The 19554-nt window shown below is 37.6% G+C and overlaps 1 protein-coding gene across 1 annotated transcript; it reads right to left on the reverse strand.

The window, feature by feature from the left end:
* Positions 1 to 209: 209 nt before the first annotated feature.
* Positions 210 to 18958, reverse strand: LOC117388691 (pinopsin-like). The gene is made up of 3 exons (XM_055230281.1): positions 18555 to 18958; positions 1914 to 2241; positions 210 to 308 (listed from the first exon to the last, which is right to left on the reverse strand). The coding sequence occupies exons 1-3, from the start codon at positions 18956 to 18958 to the stop codon at positions 210 to 212; spliced, it is 831 nt and encodes a 276-aa protein (XP_055086256.1).
* Positions 18959 to 19554: the final 596 nt, after the last annotated feature.

A 19554-nucleotide genomic window follows, 5' to 3' on the forward strand; every position in this document is an offset into this window, starting at 1 on the left:
AACATTATCATTGGCTGTGTGCTGGTCCATCTGGGAGTCATATACCAGAGTGCAGGCAAAAGTCAAATAAGGTGTGAATCAAGGGTCAGCGTAGCGTGGCGTCAAAGATATGCAGAGCTGGTAATCTATAGGTAACCCCAGTCTTAAACCACTCAAGAGCACCTTTAAGTGTGCACCTTCAGATGTGGACTATAAGGCTATCATAACTTTCAACTCAAAACTTGAAAGAAACAGATCCAAATTTGGATTAGTATGTTAAACATCATAATTTGCCGTTTTTTCCAGACAGTAATAAGTACTTTTGAACTCTCTTTTCATTCACTATGTAACTTTTCTGGTTTCACAGTGCTGCATTACATCTATTATATTATCTCCTATCTTTCCAGGCCAAGTTACAGTTCAAATCTCTCTAGAGGCAACCCTAACTCACAGAAAGAATTAATGTTTTTCAAGGTTTTGTAGTAAAAACATCTGTCATTGAATACAAGCAAGATTGCAATGCTATTCTGTGGAACATTTCAGGCAAAGCAATAGCATGTGGATGAGGTAAGCAGATGGCGGACCACCCACTTGAAAGGTAATTGTGAAGCCTTACGTATTAGTTATTCCAAGCTTTTACATATTAAAATATAGTGTATTGTTTACACAAATAACCAATAGAAAGCAGAGAATATTTTATACATTATGGTATATTTTAAATAACGCCAAAAAAGGGGGGCTTTGTGAAGATAGTTTTTGTACATAGATAATGAGTATGATTCCAGATAAGGCATATAAAAATTTACTGAGGGGGTATACACTTCTATGAGGTATTTATTGCTGACACATATGCTAACAGCATATTTAGATCACCATGTTACCTTTATTATTTTGAAAATATTATATGAGGCAAAAAAAAAATGTATTAACATTTTTATGCCCCCTCTCTTTGCTCTCACGCTTCAGGGTGCCATCACATTTCAATCGGCTTGCATTTCGCTAATAAAACTATTGCATCACATCAGGTTTGTGAACTTGTAGTGTATTTTAGTTTTGTATCCTGCTTTAGTATATTTGGGACTGGCTTGTACTGCTAACCATAAGGAGGGGTTAAATAAGGCCCGGGACAGATTACAAAATTACTCAAACAGGAATGGATAACATATACAAATAAAAACTCTTCAGGCATGTTTTTGATGAGGGAACAACATTATAACAGGGTGGAAAAGCTCCAAAAGGTTGATTTTGCATAATACCCCCTCTTTAAGAAAACATATTTGGCTTTTTTAGGTATTTAGTATAGAATTATGACATATGTCAATCTTCAGTAGCCATTGCATTTTCAAGTATTATGTGACATCATGCAGGACTGGCATGATTACAGCCAGGTGTTTCAAAGAGCTGCAGGGGTGGAGTTTGCAGCGAGGATACTTGTTAGACCAACAGGACCAATCACACTCTTCCTCATATGTCCAGACCCTGCCCCTCCTCCTCCCTCACTCTCTTCTTCAGTCCTTCAGATACTGCCCAATTAGCAGCTCCATTTCACATGTAGAGACGGGTTTCAGCAGTAGTCATCTGGACAATGTTTTTGCAATCAAGACTTTCAAAATGGCTGCTGGATGGGAGCCAAATATCTTGATTGCAAAAACAGATTGACTAGGCAAGGCAATGGCAAGTTTATTTGTATAGCACAATTCGTACACAAGGTAATTCAAAGTGCTTTACAGAATAAGAAAGACATTAAAATCACACAAATCAAACATAAATAATCACAAATAATCATCATAAATGACCATTAAAAGAGACTACCACTGAAAACGTCTTCTACATTGGACCTAGATGAATGAGGAATTACACCGTCTCTATCTGAAATGTGGTTGTGGGCGAAGTGTTTTATTCCCACTTTAAAAAGTTCTCTCAAGTACTCTTACCTGTCTGATGGCCTGAAGCAGCTTGCCATACGAGTACAAGATAACACCGAAGGGCAGGAGGAGGCAGAAGACGAACAGACACACTATGTACGAGATATTGTTGGCCGTCTGTGTCTTCCAGTCCACCGAGCAGGTAGTCCCAGGCCCCTCAGGCCCATATCTGCTCCAGCCCAGCAGGGGGGGCACTGTCCACAACAGAGAGTAGAGCCAGGAGAAGCAGATCCCCACCAGCACCGCGCGGTAGTCCCTGCCGTCCGCCATGGTGGGCTTCATCATGGTGCAGTAGCGCTCATAGGACAGGACAGCCAGTGAGATCAGAGACACGATGCTGGAAGAAACAAGCATGGAACAATAGCATTACTTACAGCTGGGGTTCTCAAAAGTATGTATAACCAGAAAATAATCGATGCTCAAAATTTTTATCAAAACTAGATACTCATTTGTGCAGGTTACTTGCTGGTTTGCTGATGTTAAATGTCCTTTATAATAGATGCAGACAGTACACAGTGGTCTTATTTTGACCCTATGAGCTGTTTAACAAATATGTGTACTGGGGCAACACAGTTTTTATTACATGAAAACAAATGTGTACAGCCCCTTGAACAAATGATTTGTTGTCATTCAAAAAACAAATAATTCAAAAAAGAAAAAGGTATTTTTTTGGAATAAACAAGAAAATTATATCATTGAATTATTGTATAAATCAAAGTAAAATAATACAAAACTGAACACGTTACCTAGACATTTGATTACATAATAATCTGTGTGGTCACATGTTTCAAGTACATAATCAAAGCCCTTAATTGTCACTTGGGGGTGTAAGTGGTAATTTTATCCAGATTACATCAAATTCAGAATAATAGACTAACAAAGATTAGTGTTTGTTGCACTTGCTGCGTGATTTGATCATTGATTAAAAGTGGACAAACTCTTTAGGGCCAGTGGAGGTGTTCCTATGTGACATGCACTGTACTCCACTCTCTCTGCCTCTACAAGATTACTACAGCCTCAAATACAACCATAACAGCACAAACACAGGCAAGAGTAGGGGAAAAAAAACAGAACACAAAAGTACTGCACCCTAATAGAAAGATAAATCTGCCCCATTTATTCACCATCTATCACAGAAAGTCTTAAGGGCATTCTCTTAAGAGCACAGGGAATCGATGTACAGTACACAATGCACTGCAGAGATCATGGGCCGAGAGGGGGATGAGTCCAACGGCTGTTTTCAATCAATAAAGACTGACGTGGCAAACTATAACACTGACTTTGTAACTATGACATGATCACTAGGGATGAACGATTTTGGGAAAAATATAAAATTTTTCTGACAAGCATTGTTTGAAAAGAGGATTCTGTTCAAAGTCCACATTTCAAACATGTTCAGGAGAATTGAACAAAAGTAAAACTAAAATATGATCTGACAAACTAACAGAAGAATCACATTTCAGAAAATGTTTGAGTAGCTCTAAACTACATGATGGATGTTTTTTAGGCAAAATAAGATGGGATGTTTTGTTGTTTGTGAAGGAATTTATGGTAGGTTGCTAATTGTGTCCATACTTTAACAGCCACATCAAATCAACAGCAATCTGCAGACTTTTACCACCTAAAAAACACTGCAAAAATCAAAGGTATATTGTCAAAGACAGACTTAGAGAGACTTATCCATGCATTTGTCTCCAGTAGGTTAGACTACTGTAACAGCTGCTCTCTGGCCTCTCCAAACGAGTGTTAAGACAGCTGCAGTACATCCAGAATGCTGCTGCTCAGGTCCTGACTAGAACCAGGAAGTACAAGCACATAAGCCCTGTGCTCAGGTCTCTACACTGGCTTCCTGTAGCTCAAATAATAGACTTTAAAGCAGCTCTGCCTGTGCACAAGTCTCTCCATGGACCAGCACCAAAGTACATCTCTGACATGTTAGTGCCACATGAACCATCTCACACTCTGAGGACTTCAGGGACCGGACTCCTGCTGGTGCCCAGAGTCAGGACTAAACATGGGGAATCAGCATTTCAGTTTTATGCAGCTAAAACCTGGAACAATCTTCCTGCAGATGTGAGACAGGCCTCTACTTTGACAATGTTTGAATCCAGGCTCAAAACAGTACTTTTTAGCTGTATATGTGACTGAAAGGTTTTTATTCTGCACTCTTCTGTTTTAATGTTAATTTTATGATGATTATTTGTGATTATTTATTTTTTGATTTGTGCGATTTTAATGTCTTTCTTATTCTGTAAAGCACTTTTAATTACTTTGTGTACAAATTGTGCTATACAAATAAACTTGCCTTGCCCTTGCCATTCAGATTGCAATTTTGATTCAACTGTGATTCATCTTGCAGCCCCATAAGTCACAATAAATAACACACATAATTATAAAATGTAAATTGGGGTTCCAGTTTCACTACTTACATTTAAGATGAATGCAAGTCAGCAATTATGCTTGCTATCTGTTTTGGGTTTGATGCAGTTTGAAGTTCACTGAAGCAGATCACCAGTTATAGTAAATAAATTGTGTTGAATCTGTGTACTTAAGTGTCCGTTAGTTTTGGTTTTTTTCTCCTTGCATTTAATGCATTAATTAAACAGTGCCTCAAGGCAACCTAGGCAGGAGCGATAGGGGACCACACAGCAGTGCCCTGGGATCCATATCCAGAGATGGACCCTAGATCTTTGAAAGAGTAGATATTATGCAAAATAAGATGTAAGATTTTGTCTGAAGCTCAGCTCACAAGTCTGGGAATGCACCGATCTAGCGTATTCAATTCTGAAACTGACTCAGTACTAGAGATTTAAGTATGTGTTGTTACCCGATATCAGTCAATACCAGTACAGAGGCCGAAAACAACATTTATTTCCTTTAAAACATAACTAAGTAAAAATTTTAACTTATCTAATGTCTTTCAAAGTCACTCTGGTGGTTAAAAAAGGTGATTTTGGAGTGTTTGAAGGGTTCGCTGGCTCCCCCAGCTGTCTCTGAGTGGAAAAAACACATACAACTTGGTTGCCACCAACCCATGGTCAACTTTCTGTTCTTGTTATTTCAATATACACACAGGCAACTGAGCTAGTGACACACCCCTTACCGGCGCTGGCCACAATTTACTACAAGAATAAATGTTCAGTGTTCATTTTGTGAGGTGACAGCCATGGCACAACCAGCTAAAAGACAGAGGAAGCCTTTGTCCGAGGACAGGGCCAGAGCTCACATCTCAAAGTCAGTCTGGGGAAGGTGTTTTAAGGAATGGAGAAAGCTTAAGGAAGAGCAGTGCAGATCTGGCAATGATGTTAAAGACCATGCAAGTTTTAAATACATTACTTGTGGTATCATTGTTCTAGTTATGTAATTGGAATAATTGTTTAATTTAGTACACAGTTACATCTGCGTTCATCATATGTACAGCTAGTGTCACCATAGTTGTAAACAAATTTACCCCTGATGTGATATCTACGGCTAACTTCATGCCCAGCATTTGCGTGTGATCAAACCACTTGTCATGTGGGGGTTACTTCTGTAATAGACACTGTTGTTTCATCTGTATGCAGTAATTTATATGTTTTAGCAGCTGGATGTGTACCACCGTATTTCCAATGATAACAACATATATGTTCAGCTGAAATGCTTCGCAAAACTTACCTAGCCATCTGTTTCCTGTTTACCGATGCACGCCACTCTGGTCAAGATTTAAAAAATCTTACATTTGCAGCATATAATGCAATTAGCACTGGCAAACACAATGCATCAAATAAAGAGAGGTTAAAACACAGTTGTAGAGGTGTAGATAAATTAAATAAATGCAATAAATTGATGAGAAACCAGAATTAGTTTAGTGTTTATGCCAGAATTTAGCTTTTAGCCTCGTCCCACAGCACTTGGAATACTAAATGTCGTTTTTATAATTCGTTGAGATCAGCATATAGAGTATATCAGAGTATAATTCAGGTACAATTTAGATTTTATTTATCGCCCCTGCTCATGAACCCAGAGCCGTACCCAGAGCATGGAAACGCAACTCGGTCCTCCAATGGGGCGTGGGCGTGACTAGCACCGCCCCCTGCAAGCCAGTCCTAGGTCCCAAGCGTACAGACCCCTTTGGAAGGAGTACCTCCAGCGGTCCCGCTTTGGACCTCATAGGGAAACGAGGCTTTTAGTTCTGCTTTAAACAAAAATAACATGACTGTTATTTTATCCCTCCAGTGTTATTCATCCCTCCAGTAAGTATAGAACAACATTATTAACAAACATTATTACACTGATTAATATCTCCAACCAGGATATCGGCTGAACCAATATTTGGAAGCAGATACTGGATCCTGCTAATTTTCAGTATCGGTGGTGATATCCAATCCCAGTATCGGATTGGCATATCCTTACATAAGCCTACGTTACCCATGCTCCCACACTGCAATTTTCCATAAATACAGAAGTTCTTTTTTTATTTCTACATCAATTATTAGTTGATCTGTACTTTTACTTGAGTAAATCATTTCTGGCATCTCTACCTCCTCTGTTCTGTTTTGGCTGCAAACAGAACCTCTTAGTGTTAGCAGGCAGCTGTGCTTTAGCAGTTTGATTTGCAATTTATATTTTAATAATAGGATTCTGTTCAAAGCTCACACGTTCGAAACATGTCTAGAAGACATTACAAAAAGACTGAAACATGAAATGACAAACTAATACAAGAACGGCATTTCATGGAAGATTAAACTACAGGATTAGCAGCTTTTTATGCAGAATAAGACAGGATGTTTTGTTGCTTGTGGTGGAAATTATGGTACTTCAAAAATTGCAGCCTTGCTAATTGCATCTATTTAAATTGTGATTTTCGATTCAATTGCGATTAATCTTGCAGGTCATTAGCTTCATTATCTCTGTCTGTAATCAGGCCTAATCAGTGTGTGTGTGGGGGGGGGGAGGGGGGGGGGGGGGGGGGGGTGCTCAGGGCTTCTTGGGGGGTCTCCAGCTCCAGCCACAACTGCGGGACCACTGATTACACACAGCATTGTATTTTTTTTTCTTCTACTAAATTTGTTTTACACCTGAGCTAGTATTTTGCATTTTCTAACATCACAATCAAATCAAAAAGTTACGGGCCCAGGACTCCAGCTCTTCCTACAGCCATATGTGTCATCCCTGCTGCTGATCCCTGTTTCTGTGTGCAAGCTTTGAACCGACAGACCTCTCCTGCAATTGGTGCATTGCTTGTAAGCTGGCACCTATTGGCTCCTGGGCCCTATATGCTGAATGGTACGACACCCTGGAGCCTGGTCACTCATCTGCAGCTGTCACACCTTAAAACAGCATGCCACATTTGTTCTGTGTCTTTGTGTGACTGTTGTGACTTTGTAAAGACACTGAGACACTTGTAGGCCTTCGACTAGTTCTAGGTTTGTTTTCTGTACTTTTGTTTTGTTAGCTGTATTACTTAAAGTTGTACATTGAACTACTCTCCACAGCATCATATTTTTTTTTATACTCAATATGTTTTACACCTGTGTGCTAGTATTTTGCATTTTCTAACTTTGCAATCAAATCAAAAAGGCAGTTTGAATGATTGCAACTTCAAAATCAATTAAAGAAATTATATTTATATTTAAGTAACATAATTTCCTTTATTCATTATTGTGTAAAATAAAGCTGATATCCCTGTAGTTTAGACTCTGCAAATATGTTCTGAAATGCATGGGAGTCTTCTATTAATAAATTGGCTCATATTGTAGTCTTCTCTAAAGTGTTAATGCTTCGGGATGTGTTTAAAATGTAAACCTTGAATAGATTCCAAATTGATCAACCCTACTAAGACATTTTATCCATCGGACAAATGCATGTGGTCGCAAGTGGAAGGCTAAAATGTAGTGTCCACTCCATTGATAGTTTATGGACTTTAAAATGCGTAGGAGTCTTCCAGGTGCAAATCTGTTATATAACTTCAAATAATATGTACAAAACATCTTATCTTAAAAGTACATTGTAGTATTGGGATTTTAGACAAAAGTTGAGAAGAATAAATAAGCACTTTAATAGCGCTAAAATAGCATATCACATTTCACTAGAAAATCTGGTATACTTACCATATAAGATTTTGCTCAACATCTAACCTATTTTTCTATGCTTTGACAATTTTGGTGAAGTTAAAAATTTAACTTCCTGGTTGGACACGGCAGCAGAGGAAATTCCATAAGTGTTACCATAGAAACCATACTGTAAACAAGGGCCAAAGCTCATCGAATTTGCCTGATGATATCACTTTTATTTTGTTAAATGAATGTTTTTGAACCATGAAAAAATGTGTTTCTTATGTGTAAATGGTCCCTGCATTTTGGATGGAATTTAGTGTTGATGACATAAACAGAAGAATTCCATTTTCTCAGCGCTACTTCCTGTATTTGCATATAAAAAACAAACAAACTGCTTTTCTTCCAAAACTGCCACTTTACTGATGCTAAACTACAACAATTATTTTCTACTACAACTACTATAACATTAAATGAAGTGATATTTAGAAAAAAACTTCAAAGATAAAACACTGTGGATCAGTGTGCTTCTACCACTGTGTCCTTGGGCAACACACTTCTCCCACCTTGCATATGTACATATATGATTTAATGTGTGAATTATGTCTTTACCAGTGTCCTTCTATAAGATGTAACCTTTAATAACATAACAGCTTGCTGAGAAAACTGCATATTTTTCCTTTACGCTCCAACTTATCATGCAAATAAAAGCAAACACACATAGGTCAATATATAAGTAGCATAATGCTAATTATTTTTATTTTTATTCGATTTGCTTTCTTAGTCAGTATGGCACAATCCAATTTACATCTCCCATGTCAAACACAACACTTAGAGATTAAGTCTGTTCAAAATGGATGCCCAGGCCTTTGTACTTAACAATGCCCACCACTTTTCACATAATTAACATTGGAATCATTAATACATATAATGGCTCCGCACATGGGAACATTGGGTGATGCAAGGTATTACATAATTAACCCTTGATTGATCCCGCATGTGCCTTCAACCAAATGGATTTAAATAATAATGACTTGGGTTGAAGAGAAGATACATGTGAGCTTCTATATGCTTTGAGGAGCCTGTTTACAAGTGCATAGTAAAAGTCTAGATGTTTGTGGTTGTTTTTGCTCCTATAGAATGTTGTTATAACTTGAATAGTTAAACAAAATCAATTAAAATGTGTGGTCAGTAAGTAGCTTTTTAATGACTATCAGGGATCTAACTATTATGTATTCTTGTGGTTTAATTCGCCTTTAGACATGCTTTTGGTCACCTTGAGATAAAAATTTCTATATAAAATAAAATATAAAATATTTAAATTTTATTTGGAGAATTATAAACTTCACCTTCATTTCGAGCTCTCTCTACTGTCAGAAACATGAATCAGCAATGGAAAAGTAAACAAATCCCCTATGAATGCTATGCTAATAGAACCATACATTCATTGTGAACACAATGTGACTGTAGAATGCGTCTGTTGATGGTTTATGAGATGAAAAACTGCACATGAGAAATTCTGGAGTATTATCTATGACGCAACAAAACTGACTTTATGCGAATAGAGCATTTTTGGGTTTTTTTATGCTCAGAGAAGACAACTTTGGATTAATGTCACAAGCTTGAGTGAACCAAAAGAACTCCTGGTATGTTTTTTTTTTTTTTTTTTTTATGAGGGGATAACAATATAACATGGCTAAAAGCTTTAATAAAGTCAATAGTGCATAATATGTGTTATTTAAAGTGCACTATGTATGTATGTATGTATGTGTACTTTTATGGTGATGGGTCCAACACCTGCTTGTTTCCAAGAGATGTGTTTCTCATAGTGGTATGTGTAAGCTCCTTTCATGTGGTATACAAGGTTTTACAGTTCCAAGATTTGCTTAATTTAGAGTCAGTTGTATGCACTTTTTGGTCCTCCTTTGGGTAATTTCTTGGGTAGAACTACTGTAGCAACGATGTTGTCCAAATTTGTTCCTGGTTCAGCCGTATAGACATGGAACAGTCATATTATAGACCTGGTTTAAAACTAGTGATACCCAGAAAGCTAAATCTTTTCTTAGGTGGTACGTGGTGTGAAATCTTTGAGAATTGGAATTGCATTAATTTGAACTAGCAGTGAGCCAATATATAAGTGTAATGCCATACAGTGGAACATTCCAGCAAAAGCAATAACTACAAGCAGCTGGTGGACCGTCCTCCAGAAAAGTTCCATTGTGTGATCCTGATATAAATCCAAAACACCTCCTGGTTCTCATATGCCTACAGTAATGACATAGGGGACAAAGGACATAGGTGAGAGTGGTCTCACTGTGCTCTCTAATATGATTCGGGCTGCTGTTGCAGTGCTGTGGAGCAGATTTATGCTCTAAGATAGTCCCCTCTTTTCTACTGTTTCTGCTACTCTGTGCCCTATCTCCACCGCAGCAGCAGAACTATCAGCCTCCTCAGCCTCTCCGTCACCTACTCTTCACCATCATCATACACATCTCCCTCTCCAAAAGATTTACCCCTCAGAAATAAATCAAGTTCTTTCACTACTAAACTGTGTATATGGTGTAATAGCATTGTCTGCAGTGTCTAGTGTTTTGTTAGTAATTTTAGTGGTAACTAGGTTAATTTGCAGGCAGCTTTCTGATCAAAAACGTATAGAAAATGAGTCATGGCTCAAGTGGGCACTGCAACTTCAAGTACTATGTAACATCACACATGATTTCCCTGATTACAGCCAGTTGTTTCTAATTACAAACATCTAGTCCTGTACTACCCAGTTTAGCAATGTAATGTAAGTATAGTTCAGAAATATGGCTAATTGTATGGAACACAGCTGGCTCATGTGCCTGATTTTTTCATGTAATAAATAAATAGTTTTTAAAGTGTTTTTACCCTAGTACAAATATATTGTAAAAGCAGCTCTTAGAGCCAAAATGAGACCACTGTGTGTTGTTTGCATCTAAATTATTTTTATCGTCCTAACGTTATGAATCTAATGTTGCATCATGATAATGTTGCAACATTAGATTCATACTTTATGACACTTGACACGTTATGGCTCTTATCTTATAAAATGCTTATTATAATGTCTTATTTTTGATAAGCAGCTTACAAGCACAGCTAAAATAAATACCATTAAAATCAGTGGTGGAAGACGACGAAGTGCACATATTTTTTTAGGTATCTGTACTTTATTTAAGCACATTTTACAGTGGATAATTTTAACTCTTACTTCGCTACTTTTCTTTATGGTTAAGCTTTTAAACCTGTTTGTCACATCCTGTCACATCCTGTCTTAGGGGTTTGAGTTTAAGCTAATAAAAATATATAAGTGAAAAGTACTCCAAAATATAATGATTCAATCAATTTGAATAAATTCAAATTGCTCTGATTTACATTTTTAAATGGTCACTTCAATACTTTTATATAAGTATATTTTTTTCATGTGATACTAAGTATTTCTTGGCTCCTGCATCTGTACTTTAACTTAAGTAAGAAAATTCAATGTAATACAAAAAATGAATGGGTCTAGTCCAGGGATGTCCAAAAATTTTGAATCATATTTGAAGTGGAGCGCCACAGACCAATCAGTACTATGGCCCATTCATATGGGTCCATTTTACATAGTTGTGACAGAGCCCCCATACCTATAATAGGGCTTTAAATATTCATTTTGAGTCTGTATCACAATGCAGTGTGATGTCATTGAAGTTATGGCAGTAGAATTTGTTGACTCTACTGTAAAAATAACTGCTTTTGATCAATTGAGCCAGTTTAACAGAAGAATTAAAATTGGTCTGAGTGCCGCAGTTTGGACACCCCTGGTCTAGTCATTAAAAGTCATCAGGTTCAACATTTGTGAATTTACCTTTTGGATATTTTCAGGGAAATAGGGAAAACTGCCTCTTGCTGTCACCACATTATAGAATCTGAATACCACCAATTAAGCTCAATACCTTTTTAGTTCACTTTCATATGTATTCATCATAGGCCATATATAGAGGTTTTTTACGCTCCATTGTACTGTATATTAGTAGATTGTTAGACCATATAGATCTGCCCATGTCAGATTAAAGACTCACAGGCATGAATCATGAGACTAAATATAACTGTTGTGCTGTCTCTGCTTTGAAATGTTCCATGGGTTGAAGGGTTGTTGAGGGAGACTGAACACTGTAGACTGGAAACCCTCCACAACCCTCCGCTTCAGTTTTAATAAAAATAATATTACATTTTATAGGCGCCTTTCAAAGCTCTCCATGTCACCTTGAAGGACAAATTAAATGAAATAAAAAATGCACTGAAAACAAACAGTGACTAGTATACTGTGGTTTATGTGCAAAAGCAACATTGGAACAGATGGGTTTTCAGATTGGATTTATACAAGAGAAGAGAATCAGAGATGAATTCTGCACCAGCTGAAATTTGTGAAGAGATTTTGGGGCAGGCCGAGGGTAAGGGAGTTGCAATAGTCTAGTATTGATCTAAAACAGATTGACTTTTTGTTCCCAACTGCACTCTTCATACACACAAGCCTTAAATGCAGGACAATACAAGATTACTGAGACATTCATAAATCAATGAATATACAAATTTGACTAAACTAATGATGAGGGAATACTGCTATTATAGTTAGAATTTCATAAAGGTTGATTTAGAATAATATGTCCCCATTATTTTAAAGAACATATTATGCTAAGTTTAATTCATACTGTTGTCCCCTCATCAGAAACGTACTATAGTTGTATTTTCCTTCATTCACTCTTTCATAAATCCAAAGTCATCTTGTCTGAGCACTCATAAATGCTCCATTTGTATTTAGGATTGTTGCATCACAGGTAAAAATGCATCATCAGAAACAGAGGTATAGTTTGAAGACTAAGTTTCCAAATGTATATATTGTGAGAAAGTGCAAAATACTAATCCCAAACAGACTAAAAGCGTGTTTAAAATGGATATATAGCCACAAGAATGCATACTGTCTCTAAATGCATCATACATAAACTTATACAATAACTATAACTACAATTTAAAACTCCCATATGCAGCTTCCAGCCTCCAGTGCACTTAGTGTATGTAGAATTCCTTCCAGCCACTGCCTCCCTCCGCCTGCCTCCCTCTAGTGAAGCGAGGCCTCTAATCCTTTTGTTTTGATTCTGTCCATTTCTGTGCATTGCGTGTATGTGTTTTTCATTTTTCCATATCCTCCCTTTATATCCAAATTGTTATTGAAACTCCCAGGCAGTGAATAAAGCAGGTACCGGAGATTGTGTGAGCAGGCAAGAGATAGACTACAAGTTGGGTGACAAGAGGAATTGGAGGTCCTTAAAGCTCAGCCTGGATTCTTTCTCACCTGTCAGGAGCAGCAGAGTGGTTTTGCCAGCATGGTTGGAGGACTAAAGTGGGAGCAAGGGATTTAAGTGAACAGTGGACTGAGAAAAGCACCTGACCGCCAGAAAGATTCCCCCTGAGAGAAGAGAGCTTTAGAGTATAGATGGAGGGAGGAGGAATGGAGGGAGACATGTGAGGAAAGATTTGGAGATTTGCTATATGCATGTTAAGAATGGATGTTCAGTGGTCAGCAATGATTCCTTTTTATATGAAAACCATTCTATTAAAAAAGACTTATTTGATTTGAATACATTCAAAAGCCAAGAGAAGGATGTGTGGGTTGGAGGTCCCATTGTGATGTTTATCATGGGCCCCAAGACCAGAGGAGACATGACAGTAACACAGGGGTGTCAAATTCATTTTCACCGGGGGCCACATCAGCAAAATGATTGCCCTCAAAGACCCAGATGTAATTTTAAGACAGTATAAATGTAACTAGTTAATTAACAGTTTCTGTATTTATTACTTATTGTTACAAATATTGCATATCCATTTGCACAGATGTAAAAATTGCCGATGTGTAACTGCGTATCTCCTGATGAACTGACATTTTAAGACTGTCATACCTTTTATTGACCTTGTCATGGGCCACATAAAATGACATGGCAGGCCACACTTGGCCCACAGGCCTTGAGTTTGACACATGTGCACTAACAGATAGATGAGTATGACACAAAGTGATAACATACATAATTATTCAGACAAAGTTAAATAAAGAACACTAAAGAGGTCCATGCAGACTGAGTAAAATTCTAAACTCACTTTGTCTTTTGTTTGACATTGAACAAGACTGTTTTACTTTGACAGGTAGAAAGTCAAAACGTTTTTGAAATCCACATAGAATATGTACAAATATTAATTATGCAGCGTGATCAGGAGATGCTTTTTCCATGTTTTATCTTTATTTCATATATAGCCTGGCTCCTCTCTAATGGAGCAGGCCTTTCTCTTGAGATATAGCTGCTCTCTAAAAGTAAATGAGTACACATTATTCAGGACCTTTAATACTTTAATATTAATTCAACTTAGCTTTGTTTTTTGTTTTTCTTTCCAGGTTCATGCAGTATTTCTAGTGGGGAGATGTTACTGCTTTGCCAAGAATGCCATTAAACTTACCTTTCATGTTTTTATTACAGGTGATGGTTGGAGGTAAAAATATGCCAGAAAAAGCAATAACATCTCCATGAGACAAGCAGATTTTGGGCCCTTCACCACAAAAGTTACATAGTGCTAACCTTGCCAGCAAGATGAAATCTTGTGACTTTTGAAAGTTCACAAACTCTTGAGAGTCTATCTTGTTAGGCTGTAGCTGAAGCAGTCGCCTGTGGTGCAGAGACTGACCAGTCACAGGGCCAGGGTTTGGGTGGAAGTCAGCGCCAAACAAACCAAAACAAATAGGGCGACATCGACAAAGGTACATTGACCTATTATAGCAGAAATACAGATTGTGGAAACTGTGCAGAGGGAAGAGCTGTGTGCATTTGTAGTCAGGAAAGACATTTGTGGTTTTCTCTCAACTGGATGCAACAAGCTTGATTTTTCGGCTTGTTCCGCAGTGATGACACATCAACCAATCAACATGACGTATTTGTCTCAAAGCCCTTAGCTGGCTGTAGTTTTGACATAATGAAAGCCATTTGTAAGTAGCTAAAAGCAAACTCTGCTCACTTTAAACTGTCTGTAGTGATTAAGTGAGAAAGTCTGAAGTTTGATAACAAGTTTGGTAAAGATGGCTGGATTTTAAAAACACAGAGAAGCTTCATGGATTTGGATGTGCTGATGTTGAGCTGCCACCAGGAGGTGTCCTGAGCTCTAGAGAGAGAAACAAACTAGGTATGCAGCATAACTGAAATGTGTGCCAATGATACAAAACCCAAATCCAGGTATGTTTTTTTATGTGGATACAACTTTTTAAAATGATTAAACACTGAAAAAGATAATTTGATTTAGTCAATGGCTATACAGGCTTGAGCAGACTTATATGATGATGATAATGTGGTATTTGGATAACATCACCTGCTCACAGCTGCAGGTGATGAGGATCTTGTTCAACATAAGTGTTCTGCAGAATGGGAGCACGCCAGCAGTATACAGCCAAAGTCAATAGAACAGTAAACATGACTGATTTAGAACAAGCATTGACCAGGAGAGATGGAGGAGGGGATGAGGTGCAAATAGAGGGATGGAGAGGATATATTCAAAAGATAGTTATATTAGCACTCAAAGAATTCTACTGGCTTAAACCTCTACAAAGCAGTAGTGATATTGTGTAATGGTAAAAATGGAGCTTGTTTTAAAATTAAAGGTGTCGTACCTGATTGTTAGTGTTTTAAAAATGTGAAAAACAGAACTAGTTCATTTTCAACAGTTTACAGTGGTCCAAAGTTATTCCTCACTTCCCTTATGCATTTCAAGCATCCTAATAATTAACCATTATGAGTTTAGAAGCACTTTTCACAACTCTCTGAGACAAGAGCGGGTTTTGCTATGACAGTAAAGCTAACAGCAAATAGCATGCTAATGCACACTTCCTGATTATCAGATAATAAAAGGCTTTATAATTAGATGCAGACAGAAAACTTATTTTGACCTCAGGAGCTGCTTATATAATATGTCTCTACTGGGGCAAGACAAATGTAAATACATGAGGGAAAAATCGTGTAGAGGATCTAAAATGTAAGCACGCAGTAGTAATTAATGAGATTTGGCAGCAGAAATGCTTAGAATGGTCCTGGTGATGATTCATGGACTTAAAACTGTCAATTTAAATTTCTGCAGATGAAAAGTCAATTGCATTGCAACATTGCTATGTGCTAATTGCCAGAAGTGTTAGAGAATTCATTAAGTTAGTCAAGTATTTTTAGGGATGGATAATACATGCTAATGTATTGTGCTAATATGACTTTGGTGAACAGTCTGAACTAAGAAAATAATTCATTCCCAATGCATTAGATGTCTATTTAAAAAAATGACTTTTGTTGAAATAGTAAAAGAGTGAAGCTTACACAATTCTCATAAAAATAAAACAAAATATATAATATCCCAGATGAATACATGTAAAAAGTGAAAAGTTAATTGATGAACTTCATTACACTACATTTTTACTTCAATATGTAAGCCCTGCTATAGATTGTACAATTCTTATAGGCCAGCTTTTGGTGGTGGTTCTAGACCACATCAGCAAAACAAACTGTTTAATGCTTCAGAATTAAAGTTACACGCAAGAAAATATTTACAGATGGTTTAAGATAGATTTTCACTAAGTCCTAAGTAAATTAGTTATTTCATCATATATATATATATATATATATATATATATATATATATATATATATATATATATATTATTTTTTAATCCATATAAAAGGTAAAGTGTGTCATATGTAAATTTGAAAAAAATAAATAAACCTCTAAATCTTTACCCCTCAATCCATTAAAACTACTTGTCAAATGTACAGGCAAAAATGCTGGAAGACATAATATTGAGTCCTTTCCGCCATAATTCTGACCAGAAGTCCCTATCTACCTGGGACAGTCCAAGGTTTGAACCCTGTATCCTCTGCCCCAGCAGATTTATCAAAAACCACAAATTTATCCCAGTTTCATACAAGTAATGTCCCAGGTGTTCCAATTTTAGACCAATTTGATACCCACCAACGGTAAAGAGGGAAATATATTGTCATTTGATTAGCTAAAATACAGAACACCGTGCTTGAAAATGACCATAAGGCAAAAAAAAAGTCCCTCGGTTATATCCTCTGGGTATTAGAACAGCCAAATCTTTAAATATTTTTTTTTTTAAATCTTTGTTAAAAACTCATTTGTTTGCACTGACTTTTAACACAAGCTGAGCAGGGCACTTGTATTGGATTATTTTATTGTTTTCGCATGTTTTGTTTTATAAGATTGCACTTTATATTGCCTTTGCACAACACTTTGGGCAGCTGTATTTGTTTTTGTGCTTTATGAATAAATTTGATTTGACTTGACTATTATTCATTTATTTCACAACTGTATTTATACCAACCATCCCAACCCGGGCTGGTCACCCTTTCTAGTAATTCAAACCATTGCACTCAAATTGGTCATCTTAAGAGTAAAAGCCTGTAAAATGGCATCTAATTTAATGAATTTCACTCAGTAAGTTACATAGCTGATAATGGTGTAATTTTCCAGAGAAAGGGAAAGAGGGCCACTGGGGAGATGTGAGCACTTCCACAATTGTGGGAATTTGCAACTACTGAACCTCTCTGTCCAGTTCTCAAACTGGGATTAGGTCAAACAAACTTAACTATGTTTTAACAGTAGTAACCAGCAGGGGTGGGCAGTACTTAGGTTACATTTACGTTGTTTTTGAGTTGTTGTTTTTGCAGAAATTGTACATCTCTGAGTACTTATCTAGCCAGCTTTCTACTTGAGTAACATTTTTATTGAAGTAACATTACTCTTACTTGAGTAAAGGTTTTGGTTACCCAAGTCTACAAGTGACAAAAGATTTATCATGGCAATATGAAATTATTTGAATATTTGTGTTTCTTGCACTGCTCTTTCAGATGTTTTTCTCATTTTTGTGTCTATCTTTTGCCAGATTTTGTGCATAATTCAATGTTTTGTCCTTCAAATTACATAAACTTCAAATTATAAATCAGATGTTACTTTGCTACAGTTACTCTTACTTAAGTAGTAAGTATAATACTTTTATATCTTGGACTGGTACTTCGTACTTCTTGAGTAATATTAGTTTGAAGTAACTTTACTCTTACTTGAGTAATTTTTTTTGACTACTCTACCTTCCTCTGGTAAACAATAACCAGTGGGACACAAAAAATCTTTTGAAAGACAGACAGACTACATCTTATCTAAACTAAACCTTGAGACCAAATCCATAAATTTCTCATAGCGTAAGACTTAAGCAAGGTTAAACTAAGACTTAACCTGGATGCAACCACGTCGAAATCAAGACTATTAGCCTTCATTAAGCGCACAGGTGACATGAAGATGCCCGCGTATCACCACTATCTGTATGTAATAAAAATGATTTCTTATTTTCACTTCACAATAAAAAAATAACTTATCAAACTTCGCCAGCCAGAATATACCCAGTTCATTTTAAGCACGACTGAATTCGCTTATTTCATGCTTGTTCATAGTGTTATTAGCTCCTCGTTCAGACAGCAGACGCCGCAACCGACCCTATCCTATGAAAAAGTCCATCGTAGACTCCATGTACTTACCCAAACACGCGTTGACGAAGCCGTACCACACGCACCCCGCGCGCCCTATGAGCCATCGCCCCTGGGTGCTGGCCGCGAAGCTAAACGGGGTCCCGAGCACGCTCACGAGCAGGTCGCTGGTGGAGATGCTCACCAACATGAGGTTCATGGGCGTGCGCAGTGCCCGGTATCGGCAGAACAGCGTGAGCACCAGGAAGTTGGTGAGGAAGCCCACCGTGCCTATGACGCCCAGGTACACCGCTACTACGAAGTGTCCCGTGGGAGTGAGAGACGGCGGGGACGCAGCGGGAGAAGATGATGATGATGATGAAGAAGAAGCAGGGGGCACCGTGCTGGACAAATGCTGCCGCTGCTCCTCCGTGGTGACAGTGGCGAAGCAGCTCACGTTGGATACAATCATGCCGTGAGAAGTTGATCCACAGCGGGACGGGAGTGAAGTAAAAGCGTGTGGAGCTCCGCGCGTAAAACCAAGTCAACCCATGTGGCCAGAGAGAGGTCCCATTACGCGCAGGATAGAAAGATTATACTGTCACGGAGCTCATGCCAAGATCCAAATGGCAAATGAGACGCGTTCATAGTAAACGCGTGCTGGTGCCAAATTGGACACGCCCACTCCTCCGTGCGCTTCACAGATAGAAGTGGAGGTGCGCGCCTTCTCTATCAATGTTGTTGTAGTTGTTTTTGTTTTGACAGGCTTGCGGAGAAATTCGGGGTGCCGTGCGTAATGGCCAACAGTGCAGTGCGCAGAGTCTCGAAATGTCGGTGCGCGCAGAGGACAAAGTGCCTCACTGAACGATACTTATAACCAGAGATGGGTAGAATTCAATTGCATTTATTCAGTTACATTTACTTGAGGACCTTTTTATAGAAATTGTACTTTTCTGGGTACTTTTCTATAGCTGCATACTTTTACTCCTACTTGAGTAATATTTTTCATTGAAGTAACTCTACTCTTACTTGAATAAAAGTTTTGATTACTCTTGGAAAGTCTACAAG

Source organism: Periophthalmus magnuspinnatus, chromosome 20 (assembly GCF_009829125.3).
Source record: "Periophthalmus magnuspinnatus isolate fPerMag1 chromosome 20, fPerMag1.2.pri, whole genome shotgun sequence".
NCBI classification, from domain to species: Eukaryota; Metazoa; Chordata; class Actinopteri; order Gobiiformes; family Gobiidae; genus Periophthalmus; species Periophthalmus magnuspinnatus.